Source organism: Monodon monoceros, unplaced genomic scaffold, assembly GCF_005190385.1.
Source record: "Monodon monoceros isolate NGI ecotype Baffin Bay Population unplaced genomic scaffold, NGI_Narwhal_1 Super_Scaffold_11, whole genome shotgun sequence".
Classification (NCBI taxonomy): Eukaryota; Metazoa; Chordata; class Mammalia; order Artiodactyla; family Monodontidae; genus Monodon; species Monodon monoceros.
This window is the reverse complement of record NW_021703767.1, coordinates 48,258,216-48,279,316: the sequence shown is the minus strand read 5'-3', so window position 1 is coordinate 48,279,316 and position 21,101 is coordinate 48,258,216. Positions and strand designations below refer to the sequence as shown.

Here is a 21,101-nt window from a genome sequence, read left to right as displayed (position 1 = left end):
AATTTTAGAAACAGAAAGGATTCAAAGATTGTCTAATCCAACCCCTCTTTTTCAAAGTAGAAATTTGATCTATAAGTGGGCAAAGAGACTCTCCTGAGGGCATGCTACTAGTTTGCAGCTGGCAGATATCCACGCCAAGCCGCTATCTGCCTTCTCCATTACATTTGGAGGAGCTATGGTATTTTTTAAGTTATAATAATGATTACTGTCAGTTTTGAGACTCTTGGGGAGATCCAAGCACAGAATATCACCAGTTGAACCAAGCACTGCCCTCAACAGTTGCTTACCACTTAATTAGGATGTGAGATATCCTTGTTTCTAAAATCCAAATTGCTAGTCAGGCTTTGCAGAGGTCTGCTCTGATGACATTCACTGGCTGTTACCTCCATCTTTAGTAGACTTGTTGCCTCTCTATGCACTTGTGTCCAAATTTAATTAACCACAGAAAAAAAGTGCAATCAACTTTTGATCCTGGATGTCCTCAGACAATATTGGGAAGTCTGTGATTATGTGAAAGCCTTAAGTAATGCTAAAAGAACTTCTGATTCCTTTTACTTCTCTTCCATTCTGGGTCATTTTACCTTGTTTTTGCATCTCCTTTTGCTGAGCCCTGCAGTAGATAGTCCAATGCAACACAGAAGGTATTAGCTTATGAGTCAGAAAACAGCCATTTGCCTGGTTCTGTCACTGATTCTCAGGCTTTAGACACTTCTTGGCCTCTCTCTTCTATAATAATTCTTGCTGTGCTCACTTCAGAATTTATTGTATGGATACATGGAAATAAATTTAAAAATCCTAAGCCCTCTGCAAATGTACCATGTAGACATTTATTGAACTCTCCTTCCATTTGCATTGATTCTATAAGAATGCTGAGGTTTGGTAAATGAACTCTTATGCAACAACATATTGCAAAATATAATTGTAGACCTAATGGCTTAAATCAGAATATTTTGGTGATCGAGTCATTGGCCATTTAGAGCAACTATAATTTTAGAATGACCCTATGAGCACCTAAGTATCCATTCTATTTGTTCCACAACATATATGGAGTACATACTCTGTGCTAGGTTGTACAGTATTATCATCATAAGGCCTATATTTTGCTTTAAAATCAAGAAAATAGACTTCACCACTTTATAGCTAAGTAGCCTTGTTTACTATCTCTTTTAAAATTTAGAACTTGCCTATATTATACAAGTATCAATTAAGCCAATGTTGGTGAGGGTAACCTAACTGAAGCCGAGGAGAAGGCCTAGCTGCCTGTACTTTTATTTTTCCTGACCAAGTTGGTACAAGAGAGGTTATTTAGAAAGCTTTGTGATCAAAATAGAAAAAAATTTACAGGCTAGATTTTTTTCAACAAAGTCTTAGAACATGTCTGTCTCATTCCTAGGAAGAGGATATAAAATCAAACTTCCTGGGAATCCTGGAATCTGGCCTCTGGTAGTTCTGTTAGCATTGCCCCACACCCCTACCAGATCATGCAAGCAGTTCAGGACTTCAGAAATGTATCCAAACTAGAGACGCATAACTCTGGAGGCCCATCTGGTCTGATTTTAGTTTCTCTGCACTTCCCTGAAGTCCTGTAATAGCCAGGGCACGGGAAAAACGACAGAAATTCTGTTCGACGTACTTGTCAACAAATGTGTTTCATAAACTACTGTTGATGGTTCAACTCACAGGACACAGAGCATTCGTATTCTGTAACATTTGTTCCCAGTAGCAGTTAGTGTTCTGGCTGGAACAGCCTCCTTCACTCGTTCTGTTTTTCGTGACTTTGGAATGGGGTATGGAGCCCAGAGAGCTGCTTTTACGAGGAAGACGCAAGCTAATGAATGATTTCGAGCATTTCAGTAGTTTGTGACTAGTAAGAAAGTAGGCTGAATGTACGAATACATCCCTTTTCTGTACTTAAGAAACTATAACCCCCTTGCTGACTTCATGGGCATGAAACCAGTACGGTCACACAGGTTCCCCACTTAGAAGGGCCCATGCTTGGTTTAATGCTCTGTTGTCACCGTCTTAAAAGTCTTAATCATTTTTGAATAAGGGGCTCCATGTTTTCATTTTGCTGTGAACTCCACAAATTATGTAGCCAGTCCTGGCCCTTGTTTCCAAAGATTCTGGGTGGGTTTTTTTTGTATCAAGAGCTTGTGCCTGGCACTTAAAGAGGACACGATAAACATTTTTAGCATGAGTAAATGAGGGATTTTAGGGCTTTAAATAAAAGCAGTTGACCTGAATCTTAGGGTGAGGAGTGGGGGAGAAGTACTAAATTTTTGAGAGAAAATTTAGAATGTAAAAAAAGAGTCTAAAATAGTATAACAAGCATGTATGTTTCCATTGTTAGTACATGACAATTATTATTTTATTTTATTTACTTAAAATGTTTATTTAAGAATAAAAAGCAAATAAAGTTTATCAGTTGGCCCCATCTCTAGTCTCATGTATTTCCCTACTTGCTCACTGGGAGCCAAAGCACTATCATAAATGTTGTATCCTTCCAGTATTTCTTGTCCCTTTACACTGCCAGGAATGATATACGGTAACATATTTTGTGTGAGTGTTTTAATCTTTGTGCAAATGATGTGAAACTACATGCATCATTTTGCTATTTTCATTCAATATTTTGTTTGTAAAATTTAGCCATATTGATACATGTAGCCCTAGTTCATTCATTCTCGTTGCTGTATCCAGTAGCAATGCAATTTCCTTTCCTGACCTGCTTCCCCACTTTGTGAGACTGTTTAGAGCAGAGCCAGAGGAGTTTTTCCTGCTTTTCTGGTTCTGCCACTAGTAAAAATCACTAGCTGGATGACATTGGGCAAGTTAAGAGATCTTTCTGAAACATGGTTTTCACATTTGTAAAGTAGGATTAATGATTTCTACCACTTAAGATGTTTTTGTGACAATTAAATGAGGTAATATATATAAAACCTACCATGTGTTAAAGGTGCAAAAAAACCAGTGAGGATTATTAGTACCTTGTGATATATATGTCTGAATATTATGAAGCCCTAAGCAAATATGTAACAGTGATCTTGAATTTGCATTGTTCGATTTTTCTCATTGTACTCTCAGCTTGACTATTGGTGTTGATCCTTTTTCTAATAGTAAGAAAATTTCACCCTTGAAATAAAGTCCTGGATGCATTAGAGTGCATCAGGCTCCTCTTTTACAAAATTGAACGGTATTACCTCTAATGTGCCTTCTATGGTGTTAAGCGATATTACCTCTAATGTACCTTCCATGGGCTTAAACCCATACAGTTATGAAATTATAATATTAAATATTTATAAAAATATGCCTATGTTCTTCTCTGCATAATTAGAAAAACATGAATGTCTAGTGTTTTCCAACTTTCATTTTGGAAAGTATCAAATAATAGAATTGAGAGATCTGGAATTCTGTTAGACCATGACTGTGCTGTTACCTAGTCCCCTAACTTGCAATTAGAAATTAAAAACTTAAGCACGCACGGAGAAACTTTTTTATGTTGTCTGAAAATTTAAAAAAATCTAAACAGAAGCCAATGTGAAATCTTGAGAGTAGGTGGGAGTCTATGATGTATTAAGAAACAGGAAGTACTTTCTGACTCTCCCTGTGGTTTTATAGCATATTTTGGTTATTCAACAGATTTTATACAATTCGCTATAGAGAAAAGGATAAGGAAAAGAAATGGATTTTTCAACTCTGTCCGGCCACTGAAACAATTGTGGAAAATCTAAAGCCTGACACAGTTTATGAATTCGGAGTGAAAGACAATGTAGAAGGTGGAATTTGGAGTAAGATTTTTAATCACAAGACTATTGTTGGAAGTAAGTACCTAGAACTATTTGAGTGAGCTTTCTGTAATATTTTTTCCTAATTATCAAATTTTAAATTATTTTATTAGTTGTGTAATAGGAAATGAGTTAATTCTCATTATCCATATTTGTGAAAATACAAAAGTAAACAGAATTTGAGCATTGATATTTCAGAATCTTTTTTATAGTGAGTATTTTTTTTAAAAAAATGGTAAACTAATATTTGACAGTAGCAATCATTGATAACAATTTATTTGGCCACTGTCATATTTTAAATCAATCTCTGACCTATGAACACTAACTGAGCCAAAAATCAATAACGTGTACAAATGCTAAGTTAAAAAGCTGGGCCAGTGGAATTGAACATGCAAAGACTTTATGGGGCTGGGCTTGCTTCCTATCATCCCTTGTTTCGAACATCATTGGAATCAGTGTTTGAAATGAGAGCAAATAAAATAATAGGCCCAAGTTAGAGCAGGAGTTGTAGTTGTCTTCATAATGACTAGTAAGAATTGATTTAGGGAAAAGAAGAATGAAAAGAATGTCATTTTCCTCTTGTTTTTGTCAGGTAAAAACAAAGTAAATGGGAAAATCCAAAGTACCTATGACCAAGTCCACACAGTGGTATGTACCAGCTTATTTTCAAGAATGTTCTTTTAAAAATGTGTCTGCATTATACTTTCATTTAAATAAGGAAGTAGTCCTATTATGAGGTACTGAAGCTGGATTAACTGCCTAGCTATAGGGTTTTGGGCCAAGTACATAATGTTTTAGGAATTAGTTTCTTTCTCAGAAAATGGAGGTGAAAGCATGAGACCAGATTATCTCTAATTTGTTTAAAGCTCTAAAATTCTGATATTCTATATAGTTATCTAGTATTTCAGTATTCCAGGTATTTTGAGATTATTCTTATTATCTTCTGTCCTGTGGGTTGTTTTTTTACTATAACACATTTCAAGAGTGAATAAGTACATGCACTACTTAACCCTGCGATTGTTCAAACCTTTCCTCTATTTTCTATCATTTCCTACTTAAAAGAGCCAACCCTTTTCAAAATGATGAAGCAACTGGTTTGGTTTTGTAACATGCCCAGCTTCTATTCAGTGCAGTAAATGTTTGTATATTTTATGTGCCCAGCATTTTCCCCGTCTAGAACTCTCTTCTCTCTCACCTTAGGAGCTCAGTCCCTTGTTATCCTCTTTCCCTCCACTTTTCAAAATCTGTTCTCAGGAAGTATTATATCAGTTCCATACCACCTGTTATAAATGTAAGCCATTGTTAGAACTATCACAGACATTTGCCATTGAAATCACATGCCTAATTATAAAGTAAAGAACGTTACGTCATAGAGCAGGTAGAGAAGGCACTTTGGTGAGAAGAGGGGAATTTGATGCTGGCTTTGGTTTCTATGTATTGGGAGTATCCAGCCAGGGAAGTATTCTACAGTCAAGTGAACACGCAAAGACTCTATTCAGGGTTGCAAATTTGTTCTTTTCAATGTGTGCATGATGTATGTGGATAGATGGTTTTTTATGTCTATTGAATAGTCCACAGAATACCCCACTGTTCATGTAGCCCAGTGGGGGAAAAATGGTAGTACATACCTCAGTGAATAAAAATATGCAAGATTCTTTTCATTGACAGAAAATGGGTTTGGATAAAATAGAACTGAGAATTACTGCTGATAAAGGAAGTGTTTCTTTGGTTTGAACTGGCAGAAAAGTATGTATATTGGAAAATTATTGTCATGATTATTAAATTATTGTGACTGCCCAGGAAAGTATTTTGGTATATTTAAAATCAAAATATAAGAAAGGAGATTGTAGGTAAATTCTGAGGCCTGGATTGATTGATTCATTTATTTTCTTTCTCTCTTGCCTCCATCTCTTCTCTCTCTTTCTCTGTTTGGTTTTGACTATTTTCCTAATTATCTGATATTTAAAGATTTATAATGTATAAAAATGAGAAAAGAAAAATTAACAAAATTACCTATAACACTGCCAAATAAAGACCAGTAGAAAACCATTTATGGTCTACTGTTAAAACTTTAGAACATTGTATTTTTTTTCAAGCATGTTTTCATTATAAAATTAAAATCATGCTCTATGTGCAATTTTATATCTCATTCTTTTCACTTAGCCAAAATATGGCCTAGCATAGTTCATGTCATTAAGTACTTTTCATATACATAGTTTCAATTGCTGTGTATTACATAATCTAAGTACACTATCAGCTACTCAATCTGTTTCCAATTTGTAGGCATTTAAGTTATTTCTAACAGTTTAATTATAAGTCATATTATGGTGAACATTTATGATCATAAATCTTTGTTCACATTTCTGATTGTTTCCTTAAAGTAGATGCTTAGAAGAGGAATTAACAGTTTAGAGTTTTAACATTTTTTTAAACTTTCTAATATGTTTGGTCAACTTTCTTTCCAGAAAGGTTTTACCAATTTACAATCTTGTTGGCAATGGATCAGAGTTATCTTCCTGTAGTACCCTGATTTTCAACATTATGTATTTCCATCCCTAAAATTTTGGGTAGTATAATAGTATAAAATGGTTTTTAAATTTCTATTTCTGATTGCTGATAAAGCAGCACTTTCTTCACTTATTTATTAGCCATTTGTATTTTCCATTTAATGACCTTTAGTTTCAGTTCTTTGTTTATTGGGCATCTCATGGTTTTTTTTATTGAATAGTTTAAAGACTTTAAAGAGCAAAGACTCTTTGTGATATCATCTAGAAACATTATTTGCACATTCGTTATCAGTTTTCTTTATGGGAATTTGTGAAATAGGCAAGTCTTAATTTGCTTAATCAACTTATTTGTCTTTTCCATTGTCATATCTCCAATTGCCTTATATTTTAGAAAGCCCTTCCCTATCCAGAGATCAGATAAATATTTCTCTTTTTTTTTGTCTTATAAGTGGTTTGATTTTGTAGTAATTAAACTCTAACCTATGTGGATTTTATTTTGCTATATTATATGTAGTAAGGTCCTATATTGATGAGGTTATATACTTTTCCCAAATAATTAACCAATTGGCTTAGCACCAAGTATTGAATTCTGCCGTTCCCTAACGTCCCTTTGTCTTTGTCTCTCTTAAATCCAATCACAGGGAATAGAGTTGCTCTTCCATTCTCTTCTAGAACAATCCTCGCTGTTGTTATGAGTGGTTTCCTAGGAAGCACATCTTATCTCCATCCTCTTGGCTGTCCTGCTTTATCTTACGTGTGACTCGATGTCGTTTGTTTCATTCGTTCTTCTCAGCAATCATATCTCAATAATTTGTATTTCTTTTGGCAGAATATTTCATTTAGGGTGAGTTACTCAGCAGGATTGGGAAAGATGATTGACAGTTTATTTCCAAGAAATTTAATTTATTTTCCACATCATAAATAGCCATGGCAAGAAGGTCCAGTTAGAAACTTCCTGCACCTATGACACAGAGCCAGATATTTTATCACTTCAAGCTGTGAGGCAGATTACCCCAAACTCCAGCCAGCTCTAACGAGCTGTGCTCTGAAACTCTTGGGTATTTCCAAAGGAAAAGTTGAATTAACTGAAAAGATATTTTAAGGCTTCTCTGTAAGCCTTTCTTCATTGTTATCTTCTAGATAGCAGAAAAAATGTTTCCCAAACTGCCTTCTGTGCATTTGGGTAGCTCTGGAACATGGGAAAGTTGAAAAGGAACCAGCTGGGATAGACTTTGACCATCTTATATAATCATTTAGAATTGATTCTGAAAGTTGATTTGATACTTTAGAGGTATATTTTAATATTTTAAGTCGATATCAATCCAATGTGTACCCACCTCTTGTCTGAGACTGATCTTAGAAGGCAGTATTTCAAGAGATATGAAATTAATTCCAGAGTTTTAAGTAAAAGATACATTGAAAAATGTTTTTATTCATATATGCATGCTTATACCTAAAACTTAAATGCAGCAGAAACTCCTTCACACCTTCTGAAAAGAGATTGGAAATGTGAAAAACAATTTGAACTTGAGGCGATCCATTTTTAACAGATAAATAATATTTAGATTAAAAATTTGAATGTTGAATACAGCCCCATCTTAAGCATCTTGTTACATTATATATTGTAATTCATGTATCTAAGCATGTGTTCTGCAGGCAAGTCCCAGTACACTTGTGCCAGAGGACACTTAGCAGGGGTCTCTTCTCATAGGTTAGTGCCTTCCTTCTACTGCTTGTTAAATACTTTCAATATCATCCCTGCCTACACCTCTAGAAAAATCAGAGAAAAGATGTATGCATAAACAATAACCCTGATTCTTCCCATATAAGTTGTATCACTTGAGATCCATGTAACTGCAGAAGAAAAAACAGATGATAATTTTGCTATTTTCTTCACGCTGAGAAGCAAGAACACTCTTTTTATCAAGGTGAAACCTAGTGTTTACTATTAGGTTCTTTTAAAAAAATTTTATTGGATTATAGTTGATTTACAATATTGTGTTAGTTTCAGGTGTACAGCAAAGTGATTCAGTTATACATATACATATATTCATTCTTTTTCAGATTCTTTTCTCATGTAGGTTATCACAGGATATTGAGTAGAGTTCCCTGTGCTATACAGTAGGTCCTTATTGGTTATCTGTCTTATATATAGTAGTGTGTGTATGTTCATCCCAAGCTCCTGGTTTATTCCTACCCATCACATTTCCCCTTTGGTAACCATAAGTTTGTTTTCAATATCTGTAAGTCTTTCTGTTTTGTAAATAAGTTCATTAGGTTTTTTTTTTTTTTAAGTGTAAACTGTTTTGTTTTTTTTTAATTAATTAATTTATTTTTGGCTGTGTTGGGTCTTCATTTCTGTGCGAGGGTTTTCTCTAGTTGCGGCGAGCATGGGCCACTCTTCATCATGGTGCACGGGCCTCTCACTGTCACAGCCTCTCTTGTTGCGGAGCACAGGCTCAAGACGCGCAGGCTCAGTTGTTGTGGCTCACGGGCCTAGTTGCTCCGTGGCATGTGGGATCTTCCCAGACCAGGGCTCGAACCTGTGTCCCCTGCATTGGCAGGCAGACTCTCAACCACTGTGCCACCAGGGAAGCCCCATTAGATTTTATTATATAAAAAAATAAAGGAATGATGTCTAAAAGGAGCTAACTTTAATACATTCTCTCTATATTTTAAAAACACTTAGTTATCTAACTAGTTCACTAACCAAACAATAAATTTTTGAAGTGTGTAGCATTTATTAACAGATATTTTAAAATATAAGTTTAATTATTTAATCCAAATCTCCTTAGAATAAGTGTTCCCCTAAAATATGACATCTATTTCCACCCTTCCATTTTTTTCCATCAGAGATCCACCTACCTTTTTAAAAAGCCATTTCAGTCATTGGCAGAAAGAGAAGTGGTACCAATTTTTAAAGTGTAACAGTTAGCAGATGAGTGAATAGGGAAAAATACAGTGTGGTCCCCACCCGCACCCTAAGATTGTATGCAGTGAGTACATCAGGTGTCCTTCCATTCTTAGCAATCATCGTCCTAAGCAGAAACTTGAAAATTTTATGTCTAGACCACTGATATCACCACAGGTGTATGTCTGATTCCTCCCTAGCTGACTGGAAATATGGAGACTTTCGCAAGAAGGATGTTAGATTCACTTTTAGTCAGATGTTAGATTGAATCAGTATATTTCATAACTTTCATCAGGACATCCAAAAAATGAATTAAAACCAGAATGTAACATGCCCAAGTTTTTCTCATGTTGTTTAGCTCTTGAGTCTAAAGAGCTGAAATTTGAGTTTGAGCAACCCTTAGCCACTCCCCAAATGGACAGTTCCTCTTTATCTCAGGGCCTAAGAATAAAGTTAAATCTACAATGGATATGCTGCCGCCACAAAAATATCAAATGGACAAACCTGTAAAGAGTAACTTGCAAAGAACAGCACCCTGATGTTACCACTACTTTTATTAAAGCTAATTTTCAAAATATAATATCGGGACGAAGGTAGTGTAATGCAGGGTGAATCCAAAGTCTTTCATGTGGCTACTGCTGCTGTGGTTATTTCTAGATGAGTGTAGGTTTTCCCTAACCAGAACTGGAAAGCAAGCTGGACTGGCCCGCAGGGGCATTGCCTTTTACCACTTCAGCATCCTCTCCCCATTGAATCTCACCAACTGGATACTCAGCCACAGTGTCCCCAGAAAAATGGTAAAAATGATTTCCCTTAGCCAGTCACCCTGCTCAGGATATAGCACAACCTGGGTTCTTAAGGAATAGAATTTCTCAAAACTGAAAAAAATAATTAATCCCTTAAACGGTAGGAGGGAAATATACTCACTTCCTGACATACAATAAACATTTAAAAAATAATTGCTGAAGGGTGGGATGAGAGCTGAGGAAGGAAGTGGTGATGGAGGTTTGCTGCAGGATTGGGGTCAGCAAGCAGCAGAGAAAAGAGACCCAGGGAGGAAATGGCCTAAGAAAGAAAACTGGTACCAGGGTGGTGTCCGTGGGGAGCAGTAGTACTGTGCTGAGGCCACCCCAGCAAAACTGTCGCAGCATCTTGTGGCATGCGGGACTTTCACTACCTCGCTTCCCACCCCGACACCCGACACCAGCTACACTGAGACTTCTATACACGTTGATAGATGCTCATAACAGCAAACCTGTGACTGTAAGGAAAGGTTACTGGTAACTTTATAAACAACATCATACATGAAACAGTTCAATTGAAATTGAGTTGTAATTGGTTACATACTCTTAACTTGGAAATTATCATAATATTTTATTTCTCAGTAAGTCCAGGTTACAGATGTTTCCCTACATTTTTATAAAAAGACACAGGGAAAGAATTCATAGTGTGGATTTCTTACTGGGAACTTTAGAGCCTTCAGCATTAAACACTTTGGGCAGAAGGATTTTCCTGATGCCCTTGACCTAGAGATTATCATACTAAGTGAAGTGAGCCAGACAAAGACAAATATCATATGATATCACTTATGTGTGGAATCTAAAAAAAAATGATGCAAATGAACTTCTATACAAAACAGAAATAGACCCACAGACATAGAACATAAATTTATGGTTACCAAAGGGGAAAGGGGAGGGGAGAGATAAATTAGGAGGTTGGAATTAACATATACATATTACTATGTATAAAATAGATAACCAACAAGGACCTGTAGAGCACAGGGAACTATACTCAATGTTATGTAATAACCTATAAGGGAAAAGAATCTGAAAAAGAATATATATATATATACATATACATATGCACATATATGTATACATTCTTATATATATATAATCTGAATCACTTTGCTGTACACCTAAAACTAACACAACATAAATCAACTATATTTCAACTAAAAAAAAAAAACCCTACTTACAGAGAGGGAGCTAGTACTTGCTCATTAGTCTTGGCGCATCTTTGGATTGTAGATTGGGCAAGAGAATAATTATAGGTCTAGAAAGAACTTGATTCTGCAGCTAAATGGTTTCCTTGTTTTTTGGCAGCACACGCTGCCCATATAGTCGTGTCATCGTCTTAACAGAGCACTGGTCTGTACCCATATAAGAACTCGAACAGACACTGTGTTCCATTCATGCCAAGAGTGGAATATTTTCCATCTGTTTTTGTCAAAAACTTGTTTAAAACAAATCCACAGGGAAGGAAATAAGAATTGCAATAATGCCGTTCAAAAGCAATCAGCACATCAACCCATAGGCGTTTCTGCTATAACGTGATGTGTCTCTGAAAAACTTCACACTCTGCCAAATATACACTACATGGCAGGACTCACTGGGCAAACAGCGGACCAGCCATTCAACAGTCTTTGGAACGGTAGACACAGTTCTGTCGAACGTGATTATTAGCGCCGGGAAGGACAGTGCGGCTCCGTGGGCCAGCATCCCCTGTGGAACCGGAGGTTGCCGCAGCAGGGGTTAAGTGCTCAGGAATGATAGAGGCCACGTGTGGCAACCCTTTCGCTGAAGCAGCACAGGTGGACGTAAGGTGGACACACCAGTGCAGGGCCGTGGGCCTGCCTGTCCCTCTCTGGGGAAGGGTCCTGTGAGCAGGTACACTTATTTAATTTTCTTATGATAAATCCAGAGGTCTTCTGCCAGTGTGACCTCAAAGCTGACTTTTTTTTTTTCTACTGATGGTTATACTTGCATTCCTGCTATTCCCCTCCCCTTGCCTGGGAAAAGTTGTGTATAAATTATATTTACATCATTCCTCTATTGACCAAGAGTGTATGAGCTATGTAGTACGGAAGCATATATAGTAGCTAAAAAGACTGCTGGTTAAAATAGCTTTTCCTAGTTATAAATGTAATTCACCCTTGTAAGGAACTTGGAAAATATAGAAAGGTACACAAAATAAAATATGAGATTATAAGAAATAACTACTGTTAAAAAAAAAGAGCTATCTCCTTCTGGTCGTTTGTCTATACATATTTGTTATACAGTTACGTTATACTATGAATATAAATTTGTGTCCTTTGTATTTATACTGTGCATATTTCTCACTTTAGTAAATAGATGTCAAAAATTTGAACCATAATTTATTTAACAAAACCTCTGCTTTGGAATGATGAGGTTGTTTCACATTGTGGTAATAAACACCCTTACACGTAAATGATGCCTGTATCTTTGATTACTTCCTTAGGCTAGACTGCTAAGTAGGAAATTACTGGGTGTTTTAGTCCATCAGGGCTGTTATAACAAAAATACCACAGACTGGGTGGCTTAAGCGGTAAATTATTTCTCACAGTCCTGGAGCCTGTGAAGTCCAAGATCAAGGCACTGGAAGATTTGGTGTCTTGGGGAGAACTCACTTCTGGCTCACAGACAACCATCTCACATGGTGGAAGGGTGGAGGGAGTTCTCTGGCATAAGAGCACTAATCCCATTCAAGAGGGTGGAACCCTTATGTGTTATTTACTTCCCAAAGGCCCCACCTCCAAATGCCATCACACTGGGGATTAAGTTTCAACACGTGAATTTTGGGGGGATACAAGCTTTCAGTCTATAGCGCTGGGCCAATATACAATACAAGAAGTATAGATACTTTTTAAAAATAATCTGATAAAAGTAAACTTTTATTTTTTGTGTTTTTTAAACATAAGGACTTTACTACAAGAAGGAAAATAGCCAACAGTAAATGTGGTATTGTGGCACTTCTTTATTATGGGCATATCGTTTATTAGAATGGGAACATGTTAGCAAGTCTCTTCTGTTCACAACTGTAAACACCTATGTGGTTAAGTACCTCATTCAGCATATCCTGGATTGTCAGCAGATCTAGTACATGGAGTATCTATACCATGCATACAGGTTAAATCAAGCATCAAAAAATGCATGTCATGCTTATGCCTTTACCTCAATCTAATTCTCTGTATATTTGCTGCCCTTCTCTTATCCTGTTCTGTGTCTCTCCCATGGCCGTCTTATCCCTGGCTCACAATCTCCAGTGATGACTCCACTGTAAAGTTAACACTAAATGTGCCCCTAGGTCAAGCCACTCTATGGCATCAAAACTTCCTGTGGGACGTCTGAGGCAACTTGGAAGAAGGGAGAATGCACAGTCCTCTGGGACCTGCCCTTCAATTTTGAGGTCCTCTGGGCATGAATATGTACAGAATAGTTAAAAGTACAGGCTTTGGAAGTAGAAATGTCTGGTTCTGAGTCCCAGCTCTGCCTTCATGGACAAGGAAATACGTGGCATCAGGAGTTCACGGCAGTTGTATCTGAAGTAGCAGGGCAGCAGTGGGGCATACTCAGACAATTGATGTTGATTGGTTTTAAAAGAATATGTAGCTTGAAATCTTTTTTTGAGAGGAAACGTAAAGACAGAATTTGGCTGGTTCGCCTCTCAAATGAAGTGAAAATAAACTAGTATTCAATTCAGAGGATTTAATTTCTTTCCATTGCAGTTTCTAAGTAAATTAAACTAATGGGAGTTTTGAAGAAACTGCTTCTGTCAAATCTTTGGACACTTATGGGGAAAACCAAGTGAGCACAATAAAATAGAGGCAGATATATGTACTAAAGATCTTTTCAGCAGCTGTTAAACCTGTGTCATGGGGAACTTCACTAAAGACAAGGTCTGCTTCCAGTTTTTTTTACTTATTTATTTTTTTAAGTTAACAGTAACTCAAAAGCTGACTCTCTTCCTCTCTTTTCAGCCAGCATATGTTCCAAAAAAGCTAATCCCAGTAACAATCATCAAGCAAGGTAATTTGTATGCGTCTGCTCTTGATATGTGTTTAGAACTATTTTAATATACTTTTTAAACTGAGATAATTAAACATAGCACATAGTTTTTCAATTTTTCTGATTATTTTCCAGAAAAAATTTGAAGAAATCAGTCTAGTAAATTAGAAGTTGACAGATAATTTTGATTCTTGTACTGTTAGGCCAGGTCTTGGCAAAGCACATTGGCTGGACAACCAGGGACAGAGCAACCCTAACAAGCATTAAGTTTTAAAATCCAATTAAATATATGTGGCTTTCTTCAGGATTAAGATAGTTTACATGTAGAAAATCATTAATAGGATATTTGGATTAATGAAATGATAATTATGATATAGAGGTCACTTTAAGGAAAGTAAAGAAATCCAGGTTTTAAGAGTTATGTTTTATTTCAGCATGCACTCATTTTTGTTTTGACTTTCAGTTTTTCAAATTATTTAAATGACTCCATTATTTCCAGAAAGTTTCTTGGTGGAAGAGATTGAGCACTTAAAATAGTTTTTCATTTTAAGGAAACACAATGTCCCAAGTGTATTCTCAAAACAGTGTCAGTCAGTATTGGAATTATCCAAAGATTCTTTGCTCTGAAAATGTACATTTCCTAAATCTCTTTATTTACTGAGTCAGTCTTTGCCTCATTTTGTGCTAGTTCTTTAACTTGGGTAGGCTGCAGAGAGTAGAGCTGAGAAAGGAAATTTTTAGCTAATTAGAATGGAACACTTTCATTACTTAAAGGCACAGGAATTAAGATAAGATGTGCCTTCTAGACCTTTCGTTGCCTGTGTAGCCAGCCCAATGAGTTCCTTTCTGTTAATTAAAAAGTTAGATCAGGGTTTCTCCAGTGCAGGTGGTGTCATGTTATTAGCTTCTTTCTGCTTCCTGACTATTTTTTTTCCATTCACACTGTTATCTTTTGGTATTTCAACAGTGATTCAGAATGTTACTCACAGGGCCTCAACTAAATCCCCAGAAAAGACTCCCTATGGAGGAACAATACTGGGTGAGTCTATCTTGAAATCTACACCTACATTAGTCAAGTCAGGCTCTTTTTTTTTTTTTGATAATAAGGCCTTATGGAATTTTGCACTGTGAGCAGGTCTGTTAAATTGATGTTGGTTCATTTACTTTCAGTATTTAGCATCCTGGCTTGTGACCATTCCAGGCTAGGATCCAAGAGATGCTACCTCTATCCTAGTTTGTTAGAGAAACAACTCTAGCTTGTGCCTATTGGGCGTGATGGCTCCCCTCCTGCCTACCCCACAGGGCTGTTGCTGTTATGAGGGCATCTTTGTCATATTGAATTACTCTTTTAAAAGTTGTTATTAATAATGGTGTTTGTTCACACATTTTAAGCAACCATTTTACAATTTTTGAGTCTATGGATTAAAAGCCAGAATATTTGGTTGTTCAGTTTTGAATATGAAAAAGATTCTGCATAAAAGTTACTGTCATATTTTTTCCAACATTTTAAAGTTTGGGTTAAAATTGACTAAGCAAAATAAGCACTAAACTTCATGGTTTCTAATGCTCTGAACTTTGTGATGGGATGCATTTCCTTTTACTTCTGTTTTCTTTCAGTCCACCTTGTTATTCCAGGTCTTAATGAAACCACCATAAAACTTCCTACCTCCATAATGTTTGAGATTTCAGATGCAATCAAGACACAGTTAGGTAAGCAGCAAAGATCTATATGTGAACTTTGCAGTGACAGTACTAGCAGTGATATTCCTAGGATATCCAAGGGATCTAGCAAATGAGCTGTTTGAGGATCTCAAAGTAAAAACTAAGGGACAGGCACGTGCACTGTTGATGGGAATATAAAATGGTACAATTGCTGTGGAAAACAGTATGACGATTCCTCAAAAAATTAAAAATAGAATTACCATATGATCCAGCAATTCCACTTCTGGGTATATAACCAAAAGAACTGGGTGGGGAAAAGGTCTTAAAGAGATATTTGTACACTCATATTCATAGTAGCATTATTCACAATATCTAAAATGTGGAAACAATCCAAGTATCCATCAACAGATGAATTGATAAACAAAATGTGGTATATATATACAATGAAATATTATTCTGCCTTAAAAAGGAAGGAAATTCTCACATTTGCTATAGTAGAAATGGACCTTGAGGACATAATGCTAAGTGTAATAAGCCAATCACAAAAGACAAAATGACTGTGTGATTCCACTTATATGATGTACCTAGAGTAGTCAGATTCATAGAGACAGAAAGTAGAATGGTGGCTGCCAGAGACTGGAGAAGGAGGAAAATAGGGAATTAGTGTTTAATGGTATGGAGTTTCAGTTTTACAAGATAAGGAGAGTTCTGGAGATGCATGGTGGTGATGGTTGCACAACAGTATGAATGTATTTAATACTACTGAACTGTACACTTGAAAAATGATTAAGATTGTAAATTTTGTGTTATGTATCTTTTACCACGATAAAAAAAAATTGGAAAAAAAGTAAAGGGTAGATAGGATGGAGTGTTGGAGTTATTCATATAAATCACATTCTATAGGGAAATAGTTATTTTATATTTATATTTATGAAAGAAGAGTGAATGATCAAATTAACCAAAATATACACATTTATACAGGTATAATTTTCAAATGGAGTCATTGTTATAAATTACACTTATTATACTATACTATCAAGGGGCCACTAGAGGTCTTCAGTGGTAACTGAGGTAAGGGTCAGGTCTGTTAGAATTATTATTTACTTTGAGATTGATACTGCTTCCTACTTCTAGAAAGCACCTGATATGATTTTAGTGTTTAAAAAACATAAAACATAATAATTTGGGGAAAAAAGCAGCAAAGTTCTGTAAAAGGAGTCCAGGAAACAATTGGGGTGGCCAGTGGGCTAAGCTAGTTGCTGCATTTGAGTATCACATTAGTCTGAATTCTCTCTATAGCAGAGGATCTCACCCTTGATGAAGCATCGGAAGCCGTGGCGGGCTTGTTACACCCAGGCTGCTGGGCTCACCCCCAGGATACTGATTCCGTAGGTCTAGGGTGGGGCCTGAGAATTTGCATTTCTACCCAGTACTCAGGTGATACTGGTGCTGCTGGTCTGGAAGCCACACTTTGAGAACCACCCCTGTAAAGTCTCTGGAGAATGTCTTGGGCCACTGATAAATATGGAAGAAGGTGGCATGATGTGGTGGAAATTGAACAAGACTTAAAAATGTAGAATATTTTTCTTGAACTAGGCAATGGCTAAGAACTTCAGCACTTATATACTTGAATCTTCACATTTTATGGGTGTGGAAACAGGCCCAAGCCCCTGTTTGGCAACATTTATTCAACAAATATTTATTAAGCATTACTCGGGGCCAGAACTGCAAGTGGCTCGGGACATAATTGTGATTTACACAGGCACAGGACCCAACCACACAGGAACCTCAGACTTAATTTCTCCTCCCTCATTGAAGGTCTGACCTGTTTGCTTGTTTGATGTTAAGCAATCAGATTGTAACAGTTCTAAGAGGTAAACCTTTACGTTCTCCTTAGCTGTTAGTTTGAGAACTTCCTGGAAGAAGGAGGAGCAAAGCCTTAATAAGTGGGTAGAAAAGCATAATTAGTGGACTTAGAATTTTGGAAAAATTTTCAAAATCTATGCATCACCATTTTATTAAGATAGGAACATATTTGCCCATAAATCTTTGTGATTTTGTGCAGTTGTTACATTTTTACTGTAAAACATTCATACCTGTTAGTCCTATGGTGAGTTACTTCCAAGAATGTAGACAAGTGATTCTAGGCTTTATTTCTTTAATTTGTGCATCAGACTTGATCACCTCCTGTTTATCTGTAAACCCTGAGACTCAACTCTACATCATCTAAATGCTGTGCTAAAAGCCAGGAAGCTTCCATATTAAATTCCCTGAGTGAACCTGTGTTTAGAACCAGAGCTCAGGACTCTTGCACTCACCTGTTCTCTGCCCAGAGCCTATTAATACTTAGCCCCGTGCCTGGGAAAGACTTGCTTGTTCTTCTTTCTCGAGATAGTTGCTTTAGGTGTAAGGATAGGTTGTTTATTTGAGATTTTTCTTGTCTCTTGAGGTAAGATTGTATTGCTATAAACTTCCCTCTTAGAACATCTTTTGTTGTGTCCCATAGGTTTTGGATCATCGTGCTTTCATTTCCATTTGTCGCTAGGTATTTTTTGATTTCCTCTTTATTTCTTCAGTGATCCACTGGTTATTTAGTAACATTGTTTAGCCTCCATGTGTTTGTGTTTTTTACAGTTTTTTTTTCCTGTAATTGATTTTTAATCTCCTAGCGCTATGGTCAGAAAAGATGCTTGATATGATTTCAATTTTCTTAAATTTACTGAGTCTTGATTTGTGACCCAAGATTTGATCTATCCTGGAGAATGTTCTGTGTGCACTTGAGAAGAAAATGTATTCTGCTGCTTTCAGATGGAATGTCCTATAAATATCAATTAAGTCTATCTTTTACAATGTATCATTTAAGCCTTGTGTTTCCTTATTAATTTACTGTCTGGATGATCTGTCCATTGGTGTAATTGGGGTGTTAAATTCCCCACTATTATTGTGTTACTGTCAATTTCCCCTTTCATGGCTGTTAGCATTTGCCTTATATACTGAGGTGCTCCTATGTTGGGTGCATATATATTTACGATTGTTGTATCTTCTTGGATTGTTCCCTTGATTGTTATGTAGTGTCCTTCCTTGTCTCTTGTAACAGCCTTTATTTTAAAGTCTATTTTGTCTGATATGAGTATTGCTACTCCAGCTTTCTGTTGATTTCCATTTGTGTGGAATACCTTTCTCCATCCCCTCACTTTCAGTCTGTATGTGTCCCTGGGTCTGAAGTGGGTCTCTTGTAGACAGCATATATATGGGTCTTCTTTTCGTATCCATTCAGCCAGTCTGTGTCTTTTGGTTGAAGCAGTTAATCCAATTACATTTATGGTAATTATCAATATGTGTATTCCTATTGCCATTTTCTTAATTGTTTTGGGTTTGTTTATGTAGGTCTTTTTTCTTCCCTTCCTTTTTTCTTCTCTTGTGGTTTGATGACCATATTAGTGTTGTATTTGGGTAGGTTTTTCTTCTTTGTGTGTGTATCTATTGTAGTTTTTTGGTTTGCATTTCCCATGAGGTTTTGATAAAGCAGTCTATATATATACAAGGTTGCTGGTCTCTTAATTTCAAATGCAATTCTGATTTCCTGCATTTGTACTCTCCTCACGGTTGCTGGTTTTGATATCATGTTTGCTTATGAATTCCTGCTTCTACTGTATGTTTGTCTTTACCAGTGAGCTTTCCTATTTGTGATTTTCTTGTTTCTAGTTTTGGCCTCTTGGGAAAGAGTTGTTCAGAAGGAGAAGAAAAGGAAGGAGCTGGCCAGTCTCTTACTGATTTGGTCCCTAATCTGTTCATCAGAATTCAAAAACCAGGATTTGTGAAGGAGACCGAAAATGAGCAGAGTTTTTCCCACACCACTGCTCTCACATTTTTTTTTTTTTTGAGTGTAGTTGATTTACAGTGTTGTGTTAGTTTCAGGTATACAGCATAGTGAATTAGTTATACGTATATATATATGTCCACTCATTTTTAGATTCTTTTTCCATATAGGCCATTACAGAGTATTGAGTAGAGTTCCCTGTGCTATACAGTATGTTCTTATTAGTTATCTATTTTATATATAGTAGTGTGTATTTGTCAATCCCAATCTCCCAATTTATCCCTCCACCTCCCTTATCCCCTGGTAACCATAAGTTTGTTTTCTACATCTGTGACTCTACTAGTGTTTTGTAAATAAGTTCATTTGTACCCTTTTTTAGATCCACATATAAGCAATATCATATTTGTCTTTCTGTGTCTGACTTATGTCACTCAGTATGACAATCTCTAGGTCCATCCACATTGCTGCACATGGCATTATTTTGTTCTTTTTTATGGCTGAGTAATATTCCATTGTATATATATACCACATTTTCTTTATCCATTCCTCTGTTGATGGACATTTAGGTTGCTTCCATGTCCTAGCTATTGTAAATAGTGCTGCAATGAACATTGGGGTGCCTGTATCTTTTAGAATTCTGTTTTTCTCCGTGTATATGCCTAGGAGTGGGATTGCTGGGTCATATGGTAGTTCTACTTTTAGTTCTTTAAGGGACCTCCATATTGTTCTTAATAGTGGCTGTACCAATTTACATTCCCACCATCAGTGTAGTAGGGTTCCCTTTTCTCTGCACCCTCTCCAGCACTTATTGTTTGTAGATTTTTTGACGATGGCCATTCTGACAGGTGTGACTGATACCTCATTGTAGTTTTAATTTGCATTTCTCTAATAATTAGTGATGTCAAGCATCATTTCATGTGCTTTTTGGCCATCTGTATGTCATCTTTCAAGAAATGTCACTGTTGAACTGAAATGTGTTTTGTTCCTTAGTTCTTGGTTTTAAGGACTATTTCCTAAATTTTTTGTTTTGTTTTGTTTTTCCAAAGTTCCACCTGCTATCTTAATATCAGTTCAAGCTTTTCATTTTCTTTAATTTAGAGAATTAAACAGTTGATTTTTTGGTTTGCTTTGCTTTTTGCTTTTGTTATTCTGATACGAATCACTGAAACTTCAGGATTAAGTGTGATTTTAATGAAGACAAATTAAAATGCAGATAGTATATGTATCTTAAAACTTATTTCTAGGGAAGCACCTATCTTAAATTGAATACATGGTGAATTTCTTACACATTGAAGAGGCTGATAGGCAGTATGTTTGAAGATGTCCAGTAAACCCACTGAATGTACCATTTTAGGCTATGTTACAAACTACATTTTAGATTTACTGGTTTTTGTGAAGAGTGTGAGCATAAACAGTTCTTTATACCAATGAAGGAGAAATAAACTTTCCTGAAGTTATTTATCACTGCAATTCAGAAAAGTCCTGTGCAAGAGGTTAAATCCTAAAAATAATATCCTCATTCCAGCAGGACCCAATGTGGGACATCAAGAAATTAATAGCTTTTGTTCTAAGAACACATGGTATGAATAATGAGAGAAATAAACAAGAAAG

General features: G+C 36.2%; 1 protein-coding gene across 3 annotated transcripts in view; it reads left to right on the top strand.

The window, feature by feature from the left end:
* ABI3BP (ABI family member 3 binding protein) overlaps nt 1–21,101 on the top strand; it is a 262,119-nt gene that overhangs the window by 110,854 nt on the left and 130,164 nt on the right. For all 3 annotated transcript variants that reach the window (XM_029213847.1, XM_029213848.1, XM_029213849.1), the window contains exons 5-9: nt 3,637–3,818; nt 4,375–4,430; nt 13,981–14,029; nt 14,976–15,047; nt 15,626–15,718. In XM_029213847.1, the coding sequence (XP_029069680.1) occupies nt 3,637–3,818; nt 4,375–4,430; nt 13,981–14,029; nt 14,976–15,047; nt 15,626–15,718 (452 nt within the window). The remainder of the gene's footprint in view (nt 1–3,636; nt 3,819–4,374; nt 4,431–13,980; nt 14,030–14,975; nt 15,048–15,625; nt 15,719–21,101) is intronic.